Source organism: Ziziphus jujuba, chromosome 3 (assembly GCF_031755915.1).
Source record: "Ziziphus jujuba cultivar Dongzao chromosome 3, ASM3175591v1".
Classification (NCBI taxonomy): domain Eukaryota; kingdom Viridiplantae; phylum Streptophyta; class Magnoliopsida; order Rosales; family Rhamnaceae; genus Ziziphus; species Ziziphus jujuba.
Window position 1 is genome coordinate 15795258 of NC_083381.1, and position 22218 is coordinate 15817475.

The following is a 22218-nucleotide window of genomic DNA, read 5'->3' on the forward strand; positions in this document are numbered from 1 at the left end:
TGCTAATATTTAGCACTTTTTTTCGACTCAAAAATTAATTGCCATATAATGCACCAAATAATTCAATATTCATATGCATCTCATGCGGCCATCAAACCCTAGAGTATATAAACATAACATCACAATTACTAATCCATCGCTTCCAAAAAATTCTTCTCGCTTTTTGCTGATCATGAACTCCATAGATACACATGTGATTGCCTCTTTTTCAATTTATTTTGCTTGCAGCTGAAGCACTTCAACTACAAACGGAAAACTCTTGCAAATTGAGCCATCTTCCAAGTGGGATCAACCATCCATTTTCAAAGTGTAGACCATCCAAGCCTTCTTTTCTTCTTTAATTGCAGGATCTGGCTTACAAGGAAAGCTTATATGCATGTTTTTTTATTTATTGCACCCATATTCAGCTTCATACTTCTCTAATGCACGGCCTCTTTATTAGCTACTGACTTAGTATTGAAACTTTGTCTTTGCAAACTTAATTTTCATGTAGATATGTGGCTTGTGTTTGCCGCTGGTTCTTGAATTCATTAACCAGACGAATATGTGTGTATATTGACTTGTTTATTTACTTGAACCTGCACAAAGTAATGCTCCAAACCTGCACTTGCTCACAACTTCATATGACACCAAAGCAATCACGTGTCTTCAATCTAGCTATTCCATCATACCTTTCGGTTATATATATATATATATATATACATATCTAAATAGCATCTAAGCATCTCATGCCTTTATATATATATATATATATATATATATATATATATATACATGTAAAGCATGAAAAACATCCACAAAAGCACACGGTTTCATAGATATATATATATATATAGCATCAAAGTATCTCATGCTTTCTCTGATTTTCTTTTCTTAATATATTTGGGCATGTGAAGCATAAAAATACTCATAATAGCACACGGCTTGTCAGGATCCGTCCAAAATTCCTCACCGGAACCCTAGACAAGCCCTGATCCCAGGGAAACCCTACCGGACCCTCCAATGGAAAATCCGGCAGAACCTCCCCTAAGGGTTGGACTTACCACAAATTTCCTGCACTGAAAACACACTTCTATATTCATCCCCTTATTCCTCCCACAATACTACAAATTGATTCCACAATTTTACAACACTTCACATGAATAACAGTAACCCAGTGCATAAATAATACATAAGTGTCCAGAACAGTATACAGAGCTTCATGAAGTACTATTAAGCATAGAATACAACAAGGAGGAAAGAAATATTATAATTGAAATAAACGAATACAAAGGTACTTCTCGAACTAAGACAGCGACGGCTCCGGAAGAACGTCTACCACCCTTTGCACCTAAGGGAACGGAATTTAAAAACGTGAGATGCTAATCATCTCAGTGAGTGACCCTATCTACTGAACACTTTTAATATTAATAATATAACAAATGAAGAAAATTAATTAATACCAACAATTAAATAGATAAATAAATAATAAACAGTTGGAAGTAATAATTTCTCTCAAAACCCTCACTATTCACTCCATTGGAAATGTTCCCTTTTTAAAACATTTTCACAAAACCTGATATTCGTATTTCCCAAAAACCAAGGGATCAATTAATTTAATAAACAATAGATAAATACCCCAAATATAAATAAAATGTAATAAAATATAATAAATAAATTTTGAATGCTTTGGGGTTTGAAATTTCTTTATCCAAAAATTTATACTTGACGCACCATACTATATACTAGTGATACCCTCCGATACTCAGCGTCCCGAGCACCGACTGGCGGGAGGTTTGAGAGAGAAACTTGCAAACGGCACTTCGGCGTCCCGACAGTACCGCTGCTGAAACCGTCATCCCAGCCAAGGAGGGGGCGGCTATGTGCACTATATAAAACTTGCCTGCCCTCGGTCCAATGGCAACTCACGGGAGACATAATAACTTGCGCGCTAACCACATATACACCGGAACACCAATACTGTATGAGTGCACCTAAAATAATTATTAATTTAATTATTACCGTATCGATTTTCCAAAATCACCGTGGGAAATATACCAGTTTTCAATTTCACCGTCCCACATTTTCCTTTAACATACTCGGTATGAAACCATCGATAACAATATAAAAATAATTTCTCTCGTAACACGAGGTCCAACAAATAATATTCCATGGGCATAATTATAAAATTGAAATCACCAATTTAAACAAATAATTTCCTTAAAATATTTAAACCAATTATGCCCAAAAATAATATTAAAACCACATACGATTTATTACTGAAAATACCTTGCTCATGCGTAATAAATAAAATTAAATCACCATAATAAAAATCGGGGTTTCTGAATAACCCAAAATTTCATTTAGCACCAATAAACATACACGTACTTATAAAATAATATTTTTCCATAATTATAATTAAATTTCACCACATGAGCATAATTGTAGATATCAATTAAACACCAAATAAATATAATTAATTACCCCAAAATGTTTTTAAAGGTTGGTCACTCACCTTAAGCACGTATATCAGCTAAGATCCTCCGCAGGATCAACTCCACTACCCACACGTGTACCTAAAACATTCACAATACACCAAACCAAATATATTAATATTTTAATCGGGTAACTCCCAAATGGGTACCCGGGGAGCGAACACAAACGACAACTAAAATTGACGAGTAATATACCGAATCGAAGCTTGAGTGACGAGGATTATGAATCCGGTCTCACTTCCCGGAGATCGGACCCGAGGTGGCCTGAATCTCGTCGGAAAGCTTTCAGGATTCAACTATTTGATTCTCCCAAACCATCGCGAATTGGAGGAAAAGGACACCGGATTTGGATTCAGGGGGTCAGAATTAGTGGAGAGGGACCGAAGACAGGACTGGGTACTCACTGGAACAGGGATTTCTCCAGCGAGCCGTCGTGGTCACTGGCAACCGTCGCCGCTGGCGGCGCATGCGGTGGCTGATGGCCGTGATTTTTGGAGGTTTTGTAGCTTGAAGGGAGAGGGTTCCAACAGCACCAGCGGTGACAAGAACGGAGGCCGGAATGTGGAGATCTTGGTGGTTGAAGGATTTGGCGCTGCCGCCTGAAAAAGCCCCGATCCGGGCTCGTCGCCGGTTGGTTGGCCATGAGATTTTGGAGTTCAGCCGGGAATGAGGAGGCGCTCCCATCTCGCAGCGCATGTAGCAAGAATCAGCTAGAAAATTTGACAACTCCGGTGGCCGGCGATTCTCTCTCTCCCTCTCTCTCTTTCTCTCTCCTCCCCCGTCATTTTTGCCAAATAAAAGCCACTGTGGGTGATACTGTTCACCCATGTGGAGCAATCAGGTGTCCACACGTGGCGTTACTATGCACTTAAGCCAGATATAATAAAATATTACGGTATCCGGAAAACTTCACACATCTATAACTTTTTAACCAGATGTCCAATTTAAGCGTGCCGCTAGTCTATGAACTCGTATCGAAGAGTACTTTACAACCATACAAAAGTCAAAACAAAATTATACAATGATAAAAAGTCAACTCCCGGCACCTCTTGGACAGTTTGCACCTCGACTTGTTTTGCCCATAACTTTCAAACCGTAGCTCCGTTTTCGACGTGCTACTAGTCTACGAACTCAGGGCATCATGCACTTCGCCAAGGTACCATGGTCAACTAGAAATTTCAACTGGAACAAAAAGTCAACTTTTGACCCACTCGGTCAACAGTCAACCTCGGTCAAAGTGCACGAATTTCGATGTGGTTTGGGACGGAGTGTTACACGGCTTCATATATATATTTATGTTAAAAAAGGTACCCACATGTCTTTTACCAACCACACAAACTTTCTCTTGGTTCCATATATATATATATATATATATACATATCAAAACATCTTATGCATCCTTTTTTTCTCTTTTTTTTCTTTTTGTTCTTTAATATATATATATATATATATATGCATGTATACATAAACATGAATGCATTCCTTTTTATATATATCAATATAGCATCAAAACATGCCATTGGCCTTTCCAATTTTCAACTTATGGCTGTTTAAACCTCATTCAAGCTGTTGAATTTTTTTGAATGATCGGCTCAATTTTTAAACATAAGGACACAGCTTTACCAAAGCTGCAATACAAAAAATAATAAGGCCCACAATTCATCTTCACAGTTAAAGGTACTAATGGCCTTAATTTAGCATACTATATATATATATATATATATTTTTTTTTTTCAAGTATGCTTCTTTTTTTATATAGAAGCCCCCCAATAAAGACAAATTGTCATATGTGGAGCAGCTTCAGCATGCTATCAATCACATCAAAAATTCTATTGATGGTAGGATTTTGATCGAGAGAAACTAACTTTACAAGGAATTTAGCCTTGGCTCTCGATTCAAAGATAAAACACCTTGTGAAGTTGAAGCTGTATTCCAAACTCGCCCGGATAGAGTTTCTACCGTTCTCCTCATCATCCTTGGATTGGGCTAAGTGGGAAAATTCTAAACCTTTCAAATCATGGCCAGTCACACCTTCGAAGTGGATTACATGGGTGGATCATCTGGACCCCTATTACAGCAGTACTTGGAAAAAAACTGGAATTTATGCCACGATACGTCTATCCTCTCTTAACATCCCATGCGACAAAGGCCTGATTGCAGCTGCACTTTGTTTTTGGCCTTCTGTTTCCAATGTTTTTTATTTCAGGTTTGGGATGATGACACCGACTTTGATGGATCTAGCTGTTTTGCTCGGCTTTAGACCTCATGGCAAACTGCTATCCATTACTGCTCTATCTCGACACTACATGCTGCATTATGAAGAAGCCAACTTCCTAAAGCATGAATATTCTTGCAACCATTTCCCCAAAAACATTCAAGGCAAAGACAAACCACCTTTGGATCAAGAACACCTTTCTTTTCTTCTTTTGCGGTTGTGCAGGTACATCTTTTGTGTGCCTTCAATGCAAGTGATGAAAGAGTACATTCACATAGTTGAAGCTCTTGTTGCTGGTTCACCCTATGCATTTGGACTGCTTGTTCTTAGTCACCTGTACCGAGGAATCAATAATGTCATCACTGCTAATATGGATCCGCATCATGCCGGTCCTCTATAGATAGTGCAGCTTTGTCTCCATGCTTATTTTCCTGAGAAGAGGTCTTCTCTGTCCACAAGCCCTCCCAATACACTCCTAGGCCATGAAATCTTACAAAATGGTTTGCAGGGACATTCAACCAAAGACTACTTTGACTTTTTTTACTCCACAGATCATCGGGTTCCAGAAACTTTTTCAATGTTGAGTAAATATCCTTTTCTTCCTTCTTGGTTGAGTACTACACTTAATCCTCGCTAGGGCATAAACAAAAACCCTCAATCAATGAAGATTTTGAAGATTGTTTGGTCCAGCATTCTGATCAATTGAGATCTTCCTTTCGGTTGAAAATTCAAATCCAATCAATGCAGTGTAGAAGTCTACTATCCAAACCTCGTGGCTCGACAATTTGGTCTTTGCTAAGCTATTCCTGTACCATGGGTATCTTCCCATAATCTTTGTTCTACAGATCGGCCATCTTTTTCTATCATGCACTCTTGACTAGGTCGAGATCCAAATGATAAAGGCAGGATGACAACCATGTTGACCATCACTTTTTCCATAGTTCTAAATTTGACCATTGAAGACTTGCCGAATGAAGAAACAACTATGTCTTTCTCCCACTAGATTGTTGTCCATGTCATTTGAGTATGAAAGGACTTCAACATTTTGCTTTCTGATCCATCTCTTTGCAGATTTCTTCATCTGTAAAGTGCTAACTTCATATGAGATGACCACTTTTTTAGCAGTGGTTTAAGCTAAATTCTTCAAGTTTTCTGGTATTCCTTCCGAGCTGCAGACTTGTGACTTCAATTCCTTTATTATATTGTCTTCTTTTTTATTTTCAAGCCAAGTTAGTATTGTCATTGGCCTTTTTTCGATGGATTTCTCATGAACATTTGCTTTTTCTACTAGTCTCCTTGCCTTAGCATGCTGGCATTGCATTATCTCTTTTGAGTCCTGATGAGTGGCTGATAAGATTTATATCCTGCATGGTACTAACGACCTATTTCTGTAATTGGTGGCCAGAATGTCCTTAACTTCTCAACTTTATGAGAAACTAGTCTTGTTTGATTATCCCTCGAAAATATAACCTGGAGCTTGGAGTCAAATTGCCCTTTCCGGCATTGATGGTTCAACTTTCAATGTCCATCTCGCACCTTTGGTCCTAGGTGCTGGAACATTGACTTTGGACTATAAGGTCTGTAATTCTCTAGTGATGACTTTAATATATTTTGTTCACGTATCTCTAAAGGTTGCTTTTTTCCCATCGTCAACTTCATATTTGCAACGAGTACAAAGTACCTTAGTAGACGGTTCATTTCTTTTAGCCGAATACTCCTTTTTTGGTCTGTTCTCACTTTTTCAGATCTACCAGATGAGGGTTATCTTAGATCGACCTTAACTCTAGGTTTGGTTAAATCAGAAATGTTAGCTAAAACCATATCCTCTTCTGTTGCTAGAAAAGGATTGCTACCAACCCCCAGTACATCCTTTCCTTTTTTTGGGAACTTCAAGATGCCCTTGTTAATTAGAGCTTGTATTGCATTTCAGAACAGCACACAGTGCACAGTTTGATGCGTCCACATACCATGTCACTTGCACTACGGTTTCTTTTTATTTTTTTCAGCAGTGGGTAAAACATGGCCGTCAAGTAATTTAATCACCTTGTCGTCCAACAAATGGTTAAAAATTTGATTGACTTTGGAGATGTCAAAACTATAAACCTTCTCCAGCTCAAGTCGATTCTTTTTTCCATGAGTAATTGAGGAATCCTTTGGTTCCTTATTGGTCTAGCTAAAGCTTTGCATACGTATGGCCTAGTGGCCACTACTTCTGCTGCATCGATTTTGGTGGCGGCCTCCTCGATTCCTTAATCTTAATCTTCGACTGAATCAATCTCCGTATTTGGGTCTCTATTGTATGAATCCACAGATGAGTTCTTCCTCTGATACTCTTCCCTTAAAATACCTTCATATCTAGATGCTCGAGAGACTAACTCAAACAAATCATGAAACTCCGTATTCCCAAATTTCTTTTGAAGCTTATAGGTCAGTCTACTCTGAGCTAGCTTGACAAACTCTCTTTCTGTTATATCTAGATGACATCTGATCTTTGCCCTATTGAATCGGGCAATAAAGTTCTCCACTAATTCTCCTTCCATCTGATACAAACGAGACAAATTAGCCATGGAGATCTCCGGCTCAATCCTGTAAAATTGCTCATGGAATTTCTGCTCTAATTTGTGCTAAGTATGGATCGAGTTTGGTTGCAGGTTAATATACCAAGAGAGAGCAAAACCTGTCAAAGAATTTGCAAATAGAGCCTTCTATAGGATGCCCGAGCAACTTTTCTGAATGTAGGAGCGATCATCTCCTGGATGATGGTCTTAATGGCCTCCCTATCCATACCATGGCCATTGGTCATCCAGTTTTGGACATCATGCCCATGTCTACATGCCGGACCGTGGTAGTTGCCTAGTGGTGATGGTCTTCATTCTGGCTATACAGAAAGTTTTGGCCATACTATTCATCATGCCCACCACCATTACCTTGATTTCAGATGGGTGGGAAAACATAAGGCTGAAAGTCTTCTCTTCCTCCATTAACATTATTTGTGGCCGAGGGGTCAGTACAATCTGTTCTTCTTGACCATTTATGATGTTCTAGCCTTGATTTTCAGTTGGTCCTCCATCATGGATTGGTACCGAGCTGGTGGGGGAATATAAGGTTGTTGTTTTGGTGCAATCGTCCTTCCTTCATTTCCATTTGTTCTCATCGGAACAATTGGTGCATCAGTCCTTGACGTGTTGCCTTCATGCACAGCCAAAAAGGCCTGCACTTGTTCTTTTTGGCCAATAAATGGCCTTGCGCCACTCAATGAGGCTTGAGTAACCTGCAATTGTTGACACAACAAATCCATAATGTCGTCCAACATTCATTGCTGGGTCTTCTGGAATTGTTGTTGATTTCTTGAAACACTTCCATCTTCCTTTGACCCTCCTTTAGATCGCGATAGCTCCTGGATCGACTCTTAGGTGGACATCTCTGTCGAGTTGAGAGTCTTGCCAGCTCCTTTCTCTTTGTTGTTATTATGGGTGTCGACTCCAGAGACCTTGATCAAGTCTGAACCATTATCCTCGGTTGAAATTTTGTGTTTGTCCCACTTGGCGTGCTGAAAAGATATGTTGGAATAAATGTCGAAAAATTTTCTAACAATCTGTCATCCCCTCAATATACGGTGTACCACTTTAAACCTGTAACAGTTCAAAGAAATAAAAGAAATATGTGCACCAATTAAATCAAACTCCTCAGATGATTGTATTAATTATTGAAGAACAAAAATAATCTACATAGGTCCGATTGCCTTAATGATTAAAGGACTTTTATAATTAAAATTTCAACTAAGAACAACTACTAACAATAGATTAATTGAAAGTAAATTCTTAAAAAAGAGTAAACTAGATAGTCTAGTGTGTAGTTGTATGAAGAGAGATGTGTGTAGAGATGCTTCTCAAAGCCAATGGAGTGTCAATTTATATAAGAGAAATTGGCAAAATACTTCATGCGCTTTCAATGTGGGACTTTTTCAAAATTCAACCTCAAAATCATAATTTATACATGTGCAAGTCATATCTCTTGGCCATCTCCAATCAATGTGGGACTAATGCTCTTCCAAAAAATAATATTTCAATAGATTAGAAATAATTGATTTGGAAAATTAATATCTTATTCCAAACATATGTTTTGGAATCTTCATCCGTATCTTTGTTACTCTTTCTTCACCGCCTCCAATGTATCAAAGTACAGAAACTTGCCTGAACTGTCTTAAGAGAAAAATATATTTGTATTTTTTATTTTTCGATTTTAATTACATCAAATAATATATTATTTTAAAATTATTTTTTGTCCATATTTAATTTGTAGTATTTAGTTTTCAATTTTAATTGTAACCGATTAAATATTATTTAAAATTAATTTATGTAAATTTTTTATGCATTTCAAAGTTGTTTGAGGTTTGGAAATTTGTGCATGTACCTCATGAGAAATGGAAGACATCATCCGACCAGCAATGCTTGATTTAACATGCGCCACTGCGAGTTGAGGGAGTCTAGTGGTTTGGGTCGTTAAAGTCATGACCCGAGTATCTCTAGGCTGGGATACCACGAAAATAGTTGGCACAATATAATTGTGGGAATTGAATTAAATATTGTACTGACTAACTATGTTTGAATACAAAGATATTGGGTATTGATAAATCTGATTACAAAAACAACTTGATAAAAGGTCCTAAATTGATACGTGCAAAGATATTGAGTATTGATAAACCCGATTACAACAACAACCTGATAAAAGGTCCTAAATTGATACATGCTATATCAAGATAGAATAGGTATATATAACAACTTAATTTGCAGATAGATTCTGTTAACAAAGATTATTACAAAAGTTGATTACTTAGTTATGACATCACACTACTAATAGTTCTACCTTTTATTGTCCTCGTTGTCGTCTTCTTCATCGTCAGATTCCGGGCAAAGCAATTGATTTACATAACTAGTCGTCAATGCCTCCAAAATTAAATCAGCCACTGCAATCACCAACTTCTTCCCATACTTGATGACAACAGACTTTTTGCCCCTCTTATTAGCTCCATCACCATCTTCCTTATCTACAGACATGATAACCCCAACACCAACCATCTGCCCCATGTCAGTAATAGTAAAGTGTCCCAGTGGCGGATACTTTTCAAAAGCCTCCACAACCGTGGGTTCCCTCGGAACCATCTCCACAATCCCAATGTCACCCTTGTCCAAATGGTCGGGGTTCACCTGAGTAATATGCTTAAGTTCTTGATCATCCTGATCATCGGTACCGGACATCAAGTTGGACTTACTCATGATTTCCTTAAAAAGGAAACAACCATGAAAGGTATGGCAATGAAGCATTGCTTCATATCCATTAGGAATCAAACATCCTCCAGGGAGGTTCAGTATAACGAGCCGAGATTTAAAGCTAATAGCTCGTTTTGCAGGATCATCCTTAGAGTTGGATGCAACATATCCACGTTTAAGATCAATCTTCTTCTTCGTCATGTGGATACCAACAATGTCACCTGGAAAGGCCTCCTGAACTGATTCACGATTCATTCCAACGGACTTAACTTTTGCAGTGAGTCCAATTGGTGCAATTGTGATCTTCATACCAGGCTTGAGAATTCCCGTCTCAATTTGACCAATTGCGATGATACCATTTCTGCCAATCTCGTCATGATCCTTAAGTGAAAGCCGGAGAGGCTTGTCAGAGTGTCTTTCAGGTTCCCGAATTTGGTCAAGTGCTCTAAGGAGAGTTGGACCATTGTACCAGTCGAGTTTGGTAGACCTCTCAATGAGGTTGTCACCCTTTGAACTAGAGATGGGAATGAAAGGGATATCGGCAGTGTAGCCCACCCTCTTCAAATAGGAAGAGATTGACTTTACAATTTCATTATACCTCTCCTCGGAGTACTCGGGAGTGGTGGCATCCATCTAAACACCATCGATTAACATCATATAACTATTTTATATATAAAAAAGAATAGAAACTGTATGAAGAAAAAGAAGATTAAAATTTGCTTATATAAAACTATACAAAGAAACAAATTCATTGAATGCAGATTAAAGAAAAGTCTAAACAAAATGAGTACTGAGAAGGCAAAGTTGAAATGCAATTACCACAAAATCATTTCAGAATTGACCTGCGATAGGATACCTGACGGTGACACCTCATAAATATTTTTAGGGCACTATCATAAACAACAATTAATGATCAAACGTAAGATAACTATAAAAGTTTTGGGAAAAAATTGTATCCCCTCAACTATGCTAGCTTTTACGCTTTTCCCTCTAAACTACGAAACTTATCATATATTGCCTTCGTACTATTATTTTTCAATCAGTTCAAACCAATCACGCAACTTTTTCTTGAAATTAATTTGACACAGTTAGTGAGATGTCTTGTTCACGAAGTAAAGTAAAATAAAATAAAATAAAACGGTTTCCAAATAGAATTATGTAAGTTTGTATATTTAATTTTATCAAATTTATTATTTAAAAACAAATCATCAAATTTATTGAAAATATATAATTAGACTCAATCATATAAGGGGGGTTTAATAGTTCATTTATTGTCAATGGATTGGAAATTAATAGTTCAAGGTACTGCTATATAGACCTGGCAATTTGGATCATGACACGGCGACACGACTCGAAAATGACACGGAATAAATGGGTTTGGGTTTATTATAAATGGGTTCGGGTCATAATCGGGTCAACCCGTTTAACACGATTATTAATCGTGTCATTTTCGGGTTGACCTGTTTAACTCGAAATTGACCCGTTACGACCCATTTATTAATCGTGTCATTTTCGGGTTGACCTGTTTAACACGATTATATACCTATTACAACCCATTTAAATTTAATTTTAAATTAATATTTTATCACTAATATAATATTTAATAACTAAAAAATATTATAAATTAAAAATTTTATAAAAATAATTTTCTATTACTAATTTTTTAAAAACAAAAAATACATCTTTAATAAAACAAAAACATAAAAATAAAAAAAAATAAAAAAAATTTCGGGTTAATAGGTTAATTTTCTGGTTAACGGGTTAATAGGTTAGTTTTCGGGTTAATAGGTCAATTTCAGGTTAACGGGTTAATAGGTCAACACGACCCGTTAAAATAATCGTGTTAAACGGGTCGTGTCGTGTTGACCTGTTTATAAACAGGTCGGGTTAGTGTTTTAGGTACCTGACACGATTAATAAATGGGTCGTGTTCGGGTTAGGCATTTTTGACCCGATTATTAAACGGGTTGACACGAACACGACCCACCAACCCGAATTGCCAGGTATACTGCTATATATGGGGGGTTTTATAATAAAATAATAAGGAATTGTTTTCAGACTATCAACCGAAAGGGTGTAACGTAATTATCCCAAAGCATTTTTGCTGAACATATTTGAAACTATATATTCTCAACAATATATTCATATTAATTTTGTTTTGAAGTATTCATCCATATAAGTGTTCTAAGTTTAACATATAATTTTGCTTTTTAAAAAAAAATAATTTAACGTATAATTTCAATAAATATAATATATAGTAGCTTTATATATGATATAATATAAACTATTAATTATAATGTAAAATTTATAAAATAAAGATATCTAGCTTTCACAATTAAGATTATTTTAATTATTTAAAAAAAAAAAAAAAAACCTACTTTGACGACTAAGTCACCAAAAACTTAGAGAAAAATGAATACATATATACTCTTTTTTTTAAAAAAAAAAAATTATAATTTTGGTAATGATTTTCACTCTCGCAATAAAAACTGGGAAAAAAATTAATGAAATAAGTATTGAATTATGGATTAATTATCAACCTCAATTGTTAATAAGAAAAAAAAACCATATATGTAATAGACTTCTAGCATCAGCACAGTAAAAACAAGAATTGAGAAACATATACACATTGTGACATAGGGGCAGGGGGAAGTGACAATTGAACCCACCATTTGCCATTTGCCATAGAGTGATGGGAAGGCAAAAAATAAAAAAATAACAAAATAGAAAGCCAAACTTTAAAACCACCTGATAGGCATATGCAGACAGGGAGAGCTTCTCTCAAGCCGGAACTTCCGACAAACTTTGTCTACGAGATATCGAAATCGGATTAAATGTAATCCGATAGCTCAGAACAAGTTCTCCCCTTGATTTTCCAGATAAGATAAAAAAATTTATGCGGACATAAAGTCAATAATTATATAACTGACCTTGTTGCAGCGACAGATCATCTCTTTGACACCAAGGTTGTAAGCAAGCAATGCATGCTCACGAGTCTGTTCATCTAATCTGTAAGGAGCAGCGGTGGAATCAACAATTAGAATGGCACAGTCAGTCTGAGAAATGCTGGTGATCATGTTCTTAATAAAGTCGCGACGATCAGTAACATCAGTGACTGTGACTAGGTACTTGGTTGTCTCAAACTTGAACAGGGCGGTATCAATTGTGGTACCATGCTTATGCTTAGCCTCGAGCTTTTTAAGCGCCCTATCATACTTGAATGATTTCTTCTTCATCTTAGTAGCTTCCTTGTCTGACTTTTTAGAAACATGCTTGTTAATGTTAGTAACTTCGGGATTAGAGATTTTACGGGCGATTGTTGATTTGCCAGATCTGAATTGGCCCATGACCAAAATGTTAATGTTAACCTTCTCGTTGCCTGTTGGCATTTTGTAATTGAGAACTGAAATGTAATAGAATACAAAGAAAATTATCTATCGGATGAATAATATCACAAGGGATCAAAATTATATCACAAATATAGAAATTGATAAAAAATCAAACAAAAGTCCTATTAAAACAAAAAAAGAAAAAGCTCCAGGGTACGAAGTAAAAGACAAACATATCTCTGCGCACAATTGGAAATTACAATGTTTCAATTTAAGCATCGAAACTATGTGAATATTTCAAATCTCGAGTCTTAAAAGAAAATGGTCAAATCAAATTAAAAGCCGTTGGGAAAATTAATAACAATCACAATGATAACAATAATAATAATATAATAAAATACTCAAGTTCTTAATTTAGCCTAACTGAACTATACATCACAGCATTGCAGCCCCGATGAAAGACAGCAACCGAAGAAACAACGACAAAACCAAATAAACAAGCCAAAGCAGAAATTTTTTAAATAAATTAATGGAGATATGAATTTCAAAAAGCTTCACTCTCAACTCTAGCAAGGTAGGCTTCTAAAACTGCAGTGGGTAAAACTAATTTGAGAAGTTAAGAATCAAAAACAAAACTATGATTGGGTTTTAAGAAATGCTTCTGATTTTATTAATACGTTTGAGATCGGCGCTCATCGTACTTCGGTAGCGGCACCAGCTGGTGTTTTTAAAAATCTGCAAATGGTAATAACCGGTTGTCTATGGGCCCTATGCCCAGCATTGCAATGTAAAACAAACTTTTCACAATCCCATTTAATATTGATTACCAAAAATATCCTTTCTTCTCTAATTATTTAAAATCCTAATTTTTTTTTTTTCCCTTTTTTACGTATAGGGTTAGTACTTCCAATACCCTCCTAACATACGCCATTGTCCTCCACCAATTGAAACGATGGCTATTGTGGTTGTTGAGGTTCTTCCTCCTCAAATTTTTCTACCAATAAAAGACTGGTTTTAGATCTTCAGCCATCGATTAGATTTGCCTCTGGTGACTGATTTTGAATTATTTCTTCTAAACACAAACCTTTACAAACATTTAATTTATTTTTTAAAAAAAAAAAAAAAAAAAAACACCATCAGTGGAGGACTAGTAAATGCCTTGAGGGACTTGCCACGATGTGCACATCCTTCTACTGATGGAGGAAAAAGAAGTAAAAAAAGAAAAAGAAAGGTTTCCATTTCAAATACAATTAAGAAAGAAAAGGATATTTTGGTAAAATAATTTATTGGAGACTGTATAAAGATATTGTTGCAGTGCAAGTAGAATTACTCCAGCATCTTCTTTCTTTTTCTTTTTAATTTTGGTTTTTTGTAAATAGCCCTTTAAAATAATCTCAATTTATTTATTGTAGAAACTTCTCATTTATATGAAATGGCTAAATAATTAACTACGTTAATTATAAAATAAGTTAATGTGCTGCATTATATTTTTTTTTTCCTTTCGCTTTGTTCCATAAAAATTCAATGAAATTGTAATAACTTATATTATTAACTGTATAATACATGAGAATATATATTTATAAAATTAAACCTAGATTAATTATTATCCCATTTAATATTAATTTCAATGCAATCATATTTCATGCCTGTGTCATTATGCAGCAAAAGACGACCGAAAATGCCGCGTATGGGTATGACGTAAGAAAAGGGCCGCGTATGATGTAAGCTGATGACGAGAAAATATAAGAGACCGTAAGGGCGGAAGAGATCAAGGTGGAATTCAGGGAAAAAAAAAAAAAAGGCAAGAAAATTGTCAAATAGGCCCCACCAAATGCCCAATAATAGTTTGACACGTTACATACTTGTATATAATATTAGTTTACTTATTTATTTTTCTTCAGCACACGTGTTGTTTTTTTATTTGTTTATTATTTATTTTATTTTATAGTTTTTCCTCTCTCATTCTACCTTTTCTCGGCAACTCATCTTTCCATTCACCTTTCCAAAAATTCAACTCAGAATCCCAGAAGGGAGAACTAGCTAGATTGATTTAAAGGGATTAATTTCAAAAACATCCCTCATGTTTTAAAAAACTCAACTGTAGCTCCTAGTGTTAGTTAAAGTTGACACCTAAAAGGTAGAAAAACAATTATGTCTTAAAAATTATTAAAAAAAAAAAAAAAGTGAGAAGCATGTTAGAATAGTGTATAAATATAATAAAATTATTATTAAAAAATATTCTCTGAAAACAGAAAGTTAAAAAAAGTAAAAAATAAAAACTATTATAAATATATGTATATATATATATAAGAAACACAAATTAAATAAAAACAAAATGCTATTTGGAACATTCTAATTTTCTTTTTGATAATCTTTTTCAACTTAATTTATTGAGATTTAGACTATCGAGAATATCTATTAGAAAGTTAAAAAGCTTTTTTTTTTTTTTCTTCTTCTTCTTTTTCTGCTGCTTCAGTTAAAAATCATAGGTATGATAACCTGATATGCAGTTAGTCGCCAAGGAAAAAAAGAAAAAAAGGAAAAAGTAAGAAAAGAAAAATGCAACTGTTAAGTTAAAATATATATATATATATATATATATGTAAAATACAACAAAAGAAGGGGGGAAAAAAATCTTACAATGGTATTTTAAATTTAATTTAATTAATCATCAAGGATAAAAAAGTAATTCACAATTGCATAAGGAAGAGATTACCAATTTCAAACGAAGATGAAATAGTTAACTGAAACCTTGAGAGATGAATTTGTATTTAGACCAAGCTTGGGAGGATACAGATGAAATAAACCTTTAAAAAGAAAAAAAAGAAAAACCACTTGTTTACCAAATTTCATAAAAAAATCCATTGCTTGAAAAAAAAATTTCAAATCCAAATCCAATCACAGTTAGAACTGTTGGGAGTATCAAAAATTTGAGGCCAGGAGATTTTCTTCAACGAAAATTCATTAAATATAAGTAAGAAAATCTGTTCAAACAAAACTAAACTTTTGACAAAAAACCCAAAAAAAAAAAAAATTGAAAAAAAAAAATAAAACATAAAACAAAAAACAAAACCAATCTGAACAATTAGAAAGCCCTCTTACATTCCAACAATAAAAAGGCCCTAAAAAGGAACAAAAGCCATCACAGTCAAACAACAAAACTAATTCCGTCAAAGTAAAACTTGACCAAAAACCAAATCTATATAACGAAGCATACTAAAAATGAAAACCAGGTCAGGGGTTGCAAACTCTGGATCCATCGGAGAAAACATTGGAAAATGAAAACGCCAACCACTGAGAACAAATAACTGGAAAAAGAAGAATACTAACAAGAATGATAGCAAAGAAAATGCTAAATAGAAAGAAGAATACTAACAAGAAAGTTGGCCAGAAGAATTTCCACTGTTCGAGCAAGAGTGCTAGCAGGAAAAATGCAAGAAAGAACAATTTCTACTGCTCAAGCAAAGATTTATAGCAAGGATCGATACTTGAGGACGCCAAACCCTGTCTGCATTTTATAGCCGAGTCGTAGGGTGTTGGTATGAAGTTACCATATTGACTTTTGCCTGTTAAATCTGCTAAGTCTCCTCAATCATTCAATTTTTTGCCCTTGAATTTAAAGGCAAATTCCCTAGATCACCTTTGAGTTTGGGGTAATTGCATGTTGCCACCATAATTTGGGACAACTATCAATTTGCGCCCTAAACACTGTGAAATCTAGCGGGTTGGCCAGTTGGCTTGTTTGACCATGAATTTGACCATTTTCTTAAAATCAACCTGATATTAGATGATCAAACTACCTATCTTTTATGTCATAATACCAAAATTAATAATGCTTTTTAAAATTGTTAAAAAAAAATTGCAAAGAATTATTATTATTGTTATTATTGTTGTTGTTATTATAAGTACTAGCTATGTAAAAAAAACAACAATATTAATACTTTTTGTGACAAATAATGTTTTTAAAGATAATTCAAGAGTAAAAATAAAATAATGGAATATATATTAAAAACAGATCGAAACATATAAAATAAATATAAATGAAAACTTATTAAACTATTAATTGAAAAATTATTTTCTAGTAAAAAAATTATTTTATTTCAATTAATAATTCTCCAACAGGATTAATGTTCTCAATTACTTTTTCTCTATTTCTAAATAACATTCTTAAAATAAATTTCACGAGAAAGATTATTTTCCAGCAAAAAATATCATATCAATAATTCTCCAATAGGTTTTATGTTCTCATTTTTTTCTTATTTACAAATAATATTTTTAAAAAATTAATTAAAAAATATCAATATTACGTTTTCGGTTTTTGCCTGTTCCAACACCACCGTAAGGTTCCTTCATTTGAAAGCATAGATTAACAAAAAGATGAAAGCATCCAAATATGGATGAGTGAACTTTTAAAAGAGTAAGTTTAATACTTATAAGCTAATCAAATATTAATACATAACGGTTGATATATATTTTGATATATTAATTTGACACTCTAATACTATTCTTTCTAATATGTATTTCTTTTTATTTATATAGATTTTTAATTTTCCAAAAAAACAAGTTTTTTTAATGCTTATTCAAACTTTTTTATTGGTTTTTATATTTTTATTTTAGGAAATCTATTTATTTTTATAACATCTAAATAGTAATCCAGAAATATTATAAAGATTCTAAATTAAAAAAGTAAAAATTTATAAATTAAGTGATAAGGTATTTATAAAATCTAAAAGGAAAATTTGGAAAGTTATTTTTACAAAATATGTTCTTTTATTTATTAGATGTATTTTTTTATATTGATATTTATTATTTTTTAAAAAATACTTCTAATATTTTCTAGTATGTATTTTTTTTTTTTTTTACAAATTTTTACTTGTCCAAAAAACATTAATTGATTTAATGCATCTTCAATTTTTTTTTTTTTTTGTTCTTTACTTATTTGGTTTTTTAGGATATCCATAATATGTAATTTTTTTTGTTTAAATTTTCTTCTTCTTCTTTTTTTTTTTTTACACTTATTAAAAAAATAATAATCCTCTTGTAATAATTTTTTATTTTTTTATTAATCCTTTATTAGGAAATTTTTGCTCTATTGCCTCTAAATTATATAGATTTGCACTTTAAACGCTCACTTTTAGTCCCATGTACCAGTTATGTAATAACTCTCTTACAAAGTTAGGAGAAAAAATGAGCATAGGATGATGCAACAAAAAGTAAAACTCAAGATACGCAAAACCTTAAAAAAAAAAAAAAATTATTTTGAATGGAAAGTGCAAAATTATATATAATTTAGAGTGCATTAGTTCAAACATTCCTAAACATTCCTAATCTTTATGAAGGAGGTATTTGGACTTCTTTTTGATAAGAATATACTATTTGGATTAAGTGCCAAAAAAAAAAATATTTGAATATATATATATATATATATGGCAATAGTACGGTGAGAATTGACGATGCTTTTTTTTAATTCGTTAATTTTTATCTTTTTCGTACGCTTATTATTTTTTTTATGATAATCTTTTTATTTGCTTTTCTTTTTGTCTTTTTGGTAAATTATGCTTATTGTTGTTGTGATATAGTGATGCATATAGAATTTAGAGGTGACCCGCTGGTGGCAGGCTACGAATATTCAAAAAAGGTGGTAAAGCTGAAAATATAAATAAAATAATAAAAATAAAAATAACCCACAGCGACAGGTCTACCAACATGAGGTCCCATGCCACACCTTTATTTTTTGTACTTTTTGTAATTTGTTTATCATTTCCTCCTTTATATCATCAGCAATTTTTTCCACCAATGAGCGTCTCAATCTTTCTGCAGCGAATCCCTTGGTTTTTCTCTATTTCTTATACTTTTGTATCCCACAAGATCACGTGCATTTCTTTTGATTGGGCCTTTCGTCTTTTGTCAGTATCGAGGATCGACAGAAATGACCTAGGCCCACTGCTGTTTCGCCCACGTTTCTTTGAAAAAAAAAATTATATAACTTAGTTTGCATAATTTAACTTTTCTTTATTCTTAATTCAATGGAATTAGATTTTCAGAAAAAAGAAAAAAAAAGAAAAAAAGAACAAGTAAAGGCTTATATTAATATGAAAATTCCTCCTCTATAAATTAAAAGATACTGGTACTGCTATACCTCAAATTATATCAGCGATTATACTGTGCACTTGAATTAATTTTCTGGCGTTTTATACTTGAATTCAGCAATTTTTTTACAACGTTGGTCCTTTTGCATTTTTCTGTCAAATTAACAAACGGAATTGGCATGTGTTGCACACATGATCCTCATTCAGGGGACCTTTTTGTCACATGGCCGTTCAGTCAACTGAAACAAGGCTCGAAACTCTGCTTTTTCAGTTGCCAGAATGATACAGTGTTGGATAAGGATTAAACAGAGGAAACGTACGATTACCTTTTTTTTCTTTCAATAAAAGATTCTGAAATATAATCAGATGTTAAACTGCCTAAATTGAATGAAAGATAATTACTAAAAAAAAAAAAAAAAAAAATTGAACGAAAGATATACATAAGGATCCTCACAGAAACAAGTAATTAAAAAAAAAAAAAAATTTTGAACGAAAGATATACATAAGGATCATCACAGAAACAAGTAATTAAAAAAAGAAAAGATGCCACAAGAACACACACACATATATATATATATATATACATACGTATAAATCATTTTTGGGACTGTCAAAATTTATATACTCTCATTGAATTTCAAGCTAGAAAACCATGAAAGAAGAATTAAAATTAAAAATCTAAAACGCAATATTACTAGTTTGCTTACTTTTAAGTAGGAATCCAGGCCAATTATCAACCAGCCAAGCCAAAGGGAGAAACTTGCATCTTGCAGTTCAATACATTCCTCTACCGCCATTGAGAATGGACCCCAGAGTCCCCCAACACAGCGAATTTCAAGCGCGGTCTTACATTCAAAGTCTCGAAAATTGGCGGAATTATATTGTACCCCTATGAATTATGCATTGTTTTTCACTTTACTCTCTCAATTTTGAAACTCACATATAGCAAATTGATATCGAACTGGGAACAATCTCTTCAGGGACTTTCCCATGTTGAATAGTCTACTCAAAACTACCGAGATGAGAGAATAACCATATATAGAATAGAAAAGCTTTTCTTAAACAGCAAAATTCTGAGCAATTCAAAACCCAAAAAAGGAAAAAAAAAAAATACTAATCCAAGTGAAAACATGTAATATATGGTCTAATTCCATCACCATCTAAATTAAACATCCGTATAACCAAAATTTATAATCATCAAAATCAAAATTAGATCAATATAACGGAATTTAGAATAAAGAACCATGCCTCTGAACAGTAAGAAAGCGTAAAGTTCGAACCCAAAAAACAAAAAAAAAACAAAAAAACAAAAAAACAAAAAAACAAAAAAAAAACCGAAAAAGAAGAAATCCTCGAATTTGAAAATTTGTAGCATATTAAACTCGCCGAAAGCAAAATAAGCCAAATCAGATTAAAAATGTCTGGCTTACTTGGAATGGTTTCTTTATCTTTTGTTGTAAAATGGATTATTGGTTGTTAATTTTGAGAACTCATAAGAGAATATGAGAGAGAAAGAGGCAGGCACGCTTATACTGGGTTGTGTATTTGGTTGGTAAATTTTATTTGACCGTAATGTCCTTGCTGCTGAGAGTCTGGGGTAGATATAATTTTATTGACGATATTGTCCTTGCCTACTTGCGATTCTCCGCTACAAAGACAATTTAGTCATTTCAGTCTTAAACTGGGTGAAGTGGAGTTTGGTAGGTATAAACCAATGATGCAAGTGTCGAAAAACCTCTTAAGCATTGTTTGGTAGGTATAAACCAATGATGCAAGTGTCGAAAAACCCCTTAAGCATTATTATTATTACTATTTTTTTTTTTTTTGGTAAATGGGTGGGTTTATTTTTGGAATATTGTTAGTATTAGTTCCTTAAGCATTATTTTTTTTGGGTAATAAAATGGTGGCTTATTTAATCCTTGCCAAAAAGCTAAAATTTGACCCTGGAAAAATATTACTTCTTTTATTTCATTCCTTATTTATTTTTTTCTGTTTCTTTCCATTTTTATCATTTCATTATATTCCCTTTTTTATTTCATTGTTTCTTTTTCTATTTTATTTATGTCATTCTATTTTTATATTTTGTGAACAAAAAGTTTATGTCAAAAATTGTAAAAAATATATATGTGTATATATGTATTAAAATATAAAATTGTTGTTTTTAATGAAAAATAAATAATTTATAAAATAAATTAATTAAAGACTAAATAATTTGGAAAATAAATTATGTAAACTAAATAAATAAATATTAATTTGATTTGATTTTGGTTACATAGGCATATATTCAAATCTCCGTTCCAGACGGCCAACCCAGTAGCCTCCGAGTTGCCTGCCAGGGCAACCAATTAAAGACCGGCCCGTCGTGTTAGACAGCCAAATCAGAGCCGCTCTGCTTTACGCAGATTGCCAATAAGCCTCGTCCCGGGAATTCTCACTCTTCTGGATCAATTCTTAGTTAAAATAAAAAATATAAAGATATATAAATTAAAAAAAAAAAAAAGGGAAAACATATTGAAGCAGGACGTCGATACTGCACAATCAAATCATTTTCTTCTTTTTAAAGATTCATTGGAAATCTTTTTGCCGAGCTCCCACGCGAGTCTGATCTGCTAAGTCTCCTTAATCATTCAATTTTTTGCCCTTGAATTTAAAGGCAAATTCCCTAGATCACCTTTAAGTTTGGGGTAATTGCATGTTGCCACAATAGTTTAGGACAACTATCAATTTGCACCCTAAACACTGTAAAATCTAGCGGGTTGGCTAGTTGGCTTGTTTGACCATGAATTTGACCATTTTCCTGATATTAGATGATCAAACTAACTATCTTTTATGTTATAATACC

General features: G+C 33.4%; 1 protein-coding gene and 1 long non-coding RNA gene across 2 annotated transcripts; both read right to left on the bottom strand.

Annotated features, from left to right (window-relative positions):
* Positions 1-9359: 9359 nt before the first annotated feature.
* On the bottom strand, positions 9360-16853 carry LOC107403829 (elongation factor 1-alpha). The gene is made up of 3 exons (XM_016010738.4): positions 16664-16853; positions 12889-13361; positions 9360-10592 (listed from the first exon to the last, which is right to left on the bottom strand). Exons 2-3 carry the CDS (start codon positions 13345-13347, stop codon positions 9552-9554), a joined length of 1500 nt encoding a protein of 499 aa, XP_015866224.3. The 5' UTR covers positions 13348-13361; positions 16664-16853; the 3' UTR covers positions 9360-9551.
* Positions 16854-18926: 2073 nt separating this feature from the next.
* LOC132803320 (uncharacterized) lies at positions 18927-20929 on the bottom strand. Its single transcript, XR_009638441.1, has 2 exons — positions 20084-20929; positions 18927-19250 (listed from the first exon to the last, which is right to left on the bottom strand). It is a non-coding gene; the product is annotated as an uncharacterized LOC132803320 (long non-coding RNA).
* Positions 20930-22218: the final 1289 nt, after the last annotated feature.

Coding starts and splice junctions, on each gene's coding strand:
- LOC107403829 (XM_016010738.4), bottom strand. CDS start 13,347: ATGCCAACAGGCAACGAGAAGGTTAACATTAACATTTTGGTCATGGGC. Junction 10,593..12,888: donor TGATCTGTCGCTGCAACAAG/GTCAGTTATATA, acceptor GATGGTGTTTAG/ATGGATGCCACCACTCCCGA.